The following is a 7,500-nucleotide window of genomic DNA, read 5'->3' on the forward strand; positions in this document are numbered from 1 at the left end:
CTTACAAGCCACTTACAGGCCACTTACAGGCCACTTTAAAGGCGTTTTTGGCGAGAGTGGCTGCTCCACCATTAGGTCCAGGTCGGGAATGTGCACGTGCGCCGGATTGGGTTCGTTCCAATCCGGCCAAGTCTGTGAAAGATATGAGGCTTTGAAAGTAGCTGAAAATGGCCTCTCAGTTGCGGCCTTGTCATGACCACGCCCAATAATGGAACAAAATTTGAAGTGATGATTTTGAAAGCCACATGGGTTTGGGACATGAGGCTTTCCATTGAAAACTCGAGGATCAGGGGCCAGAAGTTCAAGAGGTACGATTTTGAAGGTTTGAGGTTCGGGCCAAGATGGCCGACTTCCTGTAGCGTTTAGGGCGGGGTCATAATATCATTTTTGACATGTCCTGACGTGGTCTATGTCCTTGGCCAATGTCACTTTTGTACTATGATTTTTTTTGCGACCGCTCCTCCATTGGGTCAATGTAAACTGCCTACTTGAGGGGGCGCCACTGAGCCAACTTTTATTATTCTCTCTCGCGAACCCCACCCAAAATTAGAGCTTGCGGAGCGCTACGCTTTGATCCCTGTTACTTGCGAATCGGTTCATGTTTGCTACGTGAATTCTTGCGTTTTCGTCCCCGTTATCGATATTAATTAGTTAGTTAATAATTAATACAATATATCAGGGTGAAAACCTCCTTCCACTCACTGTACTAATGTAAATAACACATTTAAATATACATAAATATTAATAAATACAATATAAGTAATATAAATATAATGTAACAGGTAGGGATGCACCGATACCGATACCAGTATCGGGCCGATACCACAGGCTTGTACTCAAACTCGTACTCATTCATGAGGTCCCGATACCAGAAACCGATACCATTAGACGTGCGGCCAGCGCAGCTACGAGGCGCAGCTACGAGGCGCAGCCACGAGGCGCAGCCACGAGGCGCAGCCACGAGGCGCAGCCACGAGGCGCAGCTCTCAGCTGAGGAGAGAAGCAGCAACAAACTGTAGAATAGTTTAGTGTAAACACAATAATCCACATAGAGCTGACTTTATCACAGACTGCGCTCTCTAAACCAGAGTCTGAGCTGGATTTAACCAGAGCTAAACGTCTGCAGTGTTTACAACATACAGGCTAACGATGCTAACTCGCTGCAGTGTTTACAACATACAGGCTAACGATGCTAACTCGCTACAGTGTTTACAACATACAGGCTAACGTTGCTAATTCGCGGCTAACAGTTTTAGCCATTCTGACGCCATTTTAAGCCCAGGGGTTTATTCATCTGAAAAACTAACCCAGCGACCAGGGCTGCACTGGCAGAAAAAATCGGCCCGGGACTTTTGGGTTAAGACCGGCCCTCCAAAAATAAAAACAGTCATATTCAATAGTCGAGGTGATGAGCAAAACAATGAGCCCTTGGCTGGAACTAAAACAGTATAAGCTACGACTCGAGGACAATAGTTTCATGTTGTTTCTGCCGAATTCAAGCTCACACCTCAGAGACTCAACACTTTAATCTTGTCAATAATAATTTGATGGAACTTTTGTAAAATGACTTAACAATCTTAACATGTGCGTTCCGTTAATGAAGTTCCACTCGCAACGGCAACACAAATAAACTTCTCAAAACCAACCAAATTATCCGACTGTAGAAGAAGATGAAACGGTAAAACTCACCATGGAGGTGAGGAGTGAGAACAGAAATCCCAAAAAGACAAACATTGTAAATCCTTTCAATTGAAACTAGAAGATTTACAAACTGCACTGACGACGAGTCACCTGACAACTCCCAGCATGCACTTCTTTGCAAACATTTGTCTAAAATGTATTATACATTATTGTATACAATAAACTATTTCGTCTTATATTGGCAGTGTGAGGGGCATGAGTGTTATGTCCCAGAGGCCCATTGCTCATTTTTATACGAGATTATCTGTGAACCATGACTCAAGAAAGGCCACCAGAGGGGGATAAAAGTCCTCACATCCCTCTAGTGGAGGGATTGTGTAATTGGATCCAAGTAATGATAGAGATTCTGATGGCTCTACCCGCTAATCGTGGGCCGGCGAAAAGTATTACGGGCCATTATCTCGATCTGACTGGCCCAACCGGCCCAAAAGTACGTCGGCCCACTGGGAAAACTCCCGAATCTCCCGATGGCCAGTCCAGCCCTGCCAGCGACTAAAAAGTCCTCAGAAAATCCAAAGTAAAGACACACAGCATGTTTATATTGAGGGAAAATGAGCTGCAGCAGAACAATGAAAACGCTGTAGCTTCTCGCTAAGTTACTACAAACACACGAGAAAATCTACAGGAGCTGAAGTAAAGACGAAAAGAGACCATTTAAGAAACAGCTCAATACTATTGTTACATAAAAACACATAAATGAATAAAGCTCAGGCATTGGGAGCTTTAGGACATGAGCTTTTCTGTCTGTGATGGACAGAGACATAAAAATAAAAATTATGTTGAATGAAAATAAAATAAATAATAAATGGCATCAGCACAATTCTAATATAACTGCTCTTAAAAGTGTAGCAAATGAGTAAATTTACTAATTACAAACGAAAATGCCTTGTACTCGTATCGGTTTTAGAAATAGTGGTATCGGTGCCTCCCTAGTAACAGGTGAAACCTCCCTCCACTCGTGTCCTGGAACAGATCCTGGCGCTGCAGACGTTGTTATTGTTTCACTAAAGAGTCTAAAGGTAAATAGATCCAATGACCTCTGACCTCTGACCTCTGACCTCTGCAGTGACAAAACAATGAAGTCAATAAATTACTCTGAGGTTTTAATCACATCAATAACAATCAGTTATAAGTAAATACAAACTTTCAGGTCTTTTCTCTTCACTTGTTGATCTCGGGGCCGCTTTTAGTTTTAGAGTCGTTTCAGTCTTTTCTTTTGTTTCTTTTGTGTCTTTTTGCCTCGTTGTTGTTGTTGAAAGAAGTTGTTGGGCATTTGTCCTGGATTATTCCACTTGAGATGTTTCTGACTCGTTTCGATACATTTCGTCCTTATTTCAGGTCATTTTCTTTGCCAATGGGGAAAGAAAACTGGTCTTATCTCATTGGCAATTTTACTTTCTTATTTCAAGTGAGATTTACCCTAGAACTGGTCTGAAATGTCCTCAAACAAGCAAAGCAAACTCGGTCCGATCAGGAAAAGTGTCTAAATGAGAGAAAACCGCTCAAAACAAGAAACATTTCCTCAATTCAACTCATTTAAGACAATGCTTGATATTTACTCTTCCACACAGACCAGACAGGCACGGATCAGCTGGTCTGAGCTCAGGGAAGATCTCAGTCTGGAGGAAACTGTGAACTGTTCCTTTAAACTGAGCGTCTCAAACCAGAGAATCCGGTTCCTTCAGACTCGACTCCTCCTGAAGCTCCGACGCTTCACCGGGTTTTTACAAAACCTCCGACAGCAGCGTCACATCGAGTCACGTCAACATCAGAGAAGCTTCAGAGCCTTCAGTTCCCACAGCAGAACGTTCACATCTACTGCAGCCAAGCAGAGGGACGAGGACACGTGACGAGTGGGGGAAGTTCCCACAGCAGAACGTTCACATCTACTGCAGCCAAGCAGAGGAACGAGGGACACGTGACGAGTGGGGGAAACGGGAAACACGTCAACATCAGAGAAGCTTCAGAGCCTTCAGTTCCCGCAGCAGAACGTTCATATCTACTGCAGCCAAGCAGAGGGACGAGGACACGTGACGAGTGGGGGAAACGGGAAACACGTCAACATCAGAGAAGCTTCAGAGCCTTCAGTTCCCGCAGCAGAACGTTCACATCTACCTAAGCAGAGGAACGAGGACACGTGACGAGTGGGGGAAGTTCCCACAGCAGAACGTTCACATCGCCAGGCAGAGGGACGAGGGACACGTGACGAGTGGGGGAAGCGGGAAACTCCTTCAGCTGCTCTGGTGTGAAGAGGCCGGGACGAGGGAGGGGTCATTTCAAACTGCAGCTGAACCTGATTCAGACCAGAGTGATTGTGTTTTCCTCAGTGGAGTGAGGACATTGTTCTCTGTGTGGGGGAGAACGTAGATGAACTGTGTGATGACTGTAGGTGTAGATGATGATTGTAGGTCATCATTTTTTTGTCATTTTTTTGTCTTTTTTTGTCACATTTTTGTCTTTTTTTTTTGTTATTTTTGTCGTTATTTTTTCATTATTTTTTCATTTTTTTGTCATTTTTAGTCATTTTTTTGGTCATTTTTTGTCATTTTTAGTAAATTTTTTTGTCTTTTTTTTTTCATTTTTTTTTCATTTTTTTCCCATTTTTTTTCATTTTTTTCCATTTTTTGTCACATTTTTGTCACATCATCCTTGTTTTCGTCTCAGTTCTGTCGCTATTTTCACACCTTTCACACCTCAGCTTTTGGATTGGGGTAAAGCCGAGCTGGAGAAAACGTGCTCGGTTCAGGAGGGAGTTCAGGGGTTAACCTGAAGAAACAGCTGCGGTGGAGTCGCTCACACCTGGGCCCCCCCAACTCAAACTTTTATGTTTGACTTTACTAATCCAGACAAATATGCTTCAATGCAGGATCATTTTATGTACGCCTGAAAATGATGAATAGCCTTAACCGTTTCCAATAGAAATGTAAAGCTCAGATGTTATTAACAGTAGCTAACCTAGCTGTAGATGTAGATGAAGAGCGAGGGTGTAGATGATAAGTCAGGATTAAACACCTCGGAGCCGCGTTAGCCGGTTGTAACGGCCGACACAGTGTTGTTCCTCCTGCATTATAACGTTGTTTAATCCGCTTATACCAGGGTCCCACAAACCTAACATTTATAATAAATGTGTTTTTCATTGACTAAAGTCACTAAATCTGCCAGACTACGGGACTATTTTGTGTGGGTTATTAGCCGGTCACTGAAGGCTGGTCTCAGAGCGAGTCATTCTCCGCAGCTATTACGAGGATCTCAGTCAGGCTCAACGACACAACATCAGCACAGAATCACAACACAACAGGACTAACCCGGAAACACTTTTCCCTGGAAGGAAACACCGATATGCGCCACTCGTGGGCACCACTTATTTACCTTTTATGTTTTTTTGTCGGTCTTTTGTCTTATTTAGTCGTTTTTTTGTCGTTTTTTTGTCATTTTTTTGTCATTTTTTTGTCGTTTTTTGTCGTTTTTTTGTCGTTTTTTTATATTTTTTTGACGTTTTTTGTCGTTATTTTTTTCATTTTTTTTCATTTTTTTTTTCATTTTTTTGTCGTTTTTTGTCGTTTTTTGTTGTTTTTTTTGTCGTTTTGTCATTTTTTTGTCGTTTTTTGTCGTTTTTTGTCGTTTTTTGTCGTTTTTTGTCATTTTTAATTTTTTTTGTCATTTTTTGTCGTTTTTTTGTCGTTTTTTTGTCGTTTTTTTGTCGTTTTTTTGTCTTTTTTTGTCGTTTTTTAGTCGTTTTTTTGTCTTGTGTCGTTTTTTTGTTGTTTTTTTGTCGTTTTTTGTCGTTTTTTGTCGTTTTTTTGTATTTTTTTGTCGTTTTTTGTCGTTTTTTGTCGTTTTTTTTGTCATTTTTTTTGTCGTTTTTTTGTCGTTTTTTGTCGTTTTTTGTCGTTTTTTGTCGTTTTTTGTCGTTTTTTTGTCGTTTTTTGTCTTTTTTTTGTCACATCTTCATCATTGTTTTCATCTCAGTTCTGTCTCTATTTTCACACCTTTTTTCCAGAAGCTTTTGGATTGGGGTAAAGCCGAGCTGGAGAAAATGTGCTCGGTTCAGGCGGGAGTTCAGGGGTTCAATGCAGGATCATTTTATGTACGCCTGAAAATGATGAAGAGCCTGAACCGTTTCCAATAGAAATGTAAAGCTCAGATGTTATTAACAGTAGCTAACCTAGCTGTAGAAGTAGATGATAAGTGTAGGTGTAGATGATGTAGATGATGAGTGTAGGTGTAGATGAAGAGCGAGGGTGTAGATGATGTAGATGAAGAGTGTAGAAGTAGATGATGACTGTAGAGCATAAGTGTGAGCTGGCGTCACCTGCAGGAAGTCCAGGCTGTTCCTGTGGCGGCTGATCTTCTGCACCTGCGCCTGGGTCTTCCTCAGCTCCGTCAGCCTGTTCTCCAGGTGGACCCTGATGCCGTCGGCCTGCTGCACCGCCTGCTTCTCCTCCGCCTCCAGGACCTCCACCAGGGCGCGCCTGGTCCTCTCCACGGCCGCAGACAGGAGCTCGAACTGGGCGTCCACCACCGAGCGAGCGTCGGCCACGGAGTTCTGCCAGAGAGGGGAGGGTTCAGGAGAGGAACGAGGAGAAACGAGGAGAGACGAGGAGAAACCAGAGAGAGACGAGGAGAAACCAGAGAGAAACCAGAGAGGGGAGGGATTAGGAGAGGAACGAGGAGAAACGAGGAGAGACGAGGAGAAACCAGAGAGGGGAGAGATTAGGAGAGGACCGAGGAGGAACGAGGAGAAACGAGGAGAAACGAGGAGAAACGAGGAGAGACGAGGAGAAACCAGAGAGGGGAGAGATTAGGAGAGGAACGAGACCAAAGAGGGGAGGGATTAGGAGAGAAACGAGGAGAGGAACGAGGAGAAACCAGAGAGAAACAAGAGAGGGGAGAGTTTAGGAGAGAAACGAGACCAGAGAGGGGAGGGATTAGGAGAGACGAGGAGAGACGAGGAGAAACCAGAGAGGGGAGAGATTAGGAGAGGAACGAGGAGAAACGAGGAGAGGAACGAGGAGAAACGAGGAGAGGAACGAGGAGAAACCAGAGAGGGGAGAGTTTAGGAGAGAAACGAGGAGAGGAACGAGGAGAAACGAGGAGACGCCAGAGAGGGGAGAGATTAGCAGAGGAACGAGGAGATACCAGAGAGGAACGAGACCAGAGAGGGGAGAGATTAGGAGAGGAACGAATAGAGACGAGGAGAAACGAGGAGAAACCAGAGAGAAACCAGAGAGGGGAGAGTTCAGGAAAGGAACGAGGAGAAACGAGGAGATACCAGAGAGAAACGAGACCAGAGAGAGAAGAGTTTAGCAGAGGAACGAGGAGATACCAGAGAGGAACGAGACCAGAGAGGGGAGAGATTAGGAGAGAAAGGACCTCCAGGAGGCCCCTCCCTGAGACGGTTCACACGGCTCTAACGTGTCACAGATGGACTCTGGTCTTTTCTCTGAGTGCAGAGCCCGGAGCACTGGACTAATATGGCCGTGCTTCCTGGTTCTGGAGGTTCTGGAGGTTCTGCAGCCTCACAGTCTCTCACACATGGATCCGTCTCTCTCAGTCTGGTTCTCACACTGTTCCTCTGATCTGAGTTTGTTCAGTGACTTCAGATTTGAACCCAGCTGATCAGAGGAAGGAGGTTTCTAAGCTTTAGATTTGGGTAAAGCCAAACACCTGGGTAAAACACGGCTGAATGTGGAACAGTGAGGGAATAACAAAGGTGTCTGAGTCATGTGACCTGACCACGCCCCCTTTCACCACATGACGACACAGAGTCAGCACAGTGTGACCGGGGTCGTTACTGTT

The 7,500-nt window shown here is 44.3% G+C and overlaps 1 protein-coding gene across 1 annotated transcript in view; it reads right to left on the reverse strand.

Annotated features, from left to right (window-relative positions):
- LOC306978808 (uncharacterized protein) overlaps positions 1 to 7,500 on the reverse strand; it is a gene marked incomplete at both ends in the record, with an annotated part of 43,966 nt that overhangs the window by 7,353 nt on the left and 29,113 nt on the right. Inside the window, one exon of the mRNA XM_079577488.1 lies at positions 6,014 to 6,247. Coding sequence (XP_079433614.1) covers positions 6,014 to 6,247 — 234 coding nt within the window. The remainder of the gene's footprint in view (positions 1 to 6,013; positions 6,248 to 7,500) is intronic.

Source organism: Gobius niger (genome assembly GCF_951799975.1).
Source record: "Gobius niger genome assembly, chromosome: 19".
NCBI classification, from domain to species: Eukaryota; Metazoa; Chordata; class Actinopteri; order Gobiiformes; family Gobiidae; genus Gobius; species Gobius niger.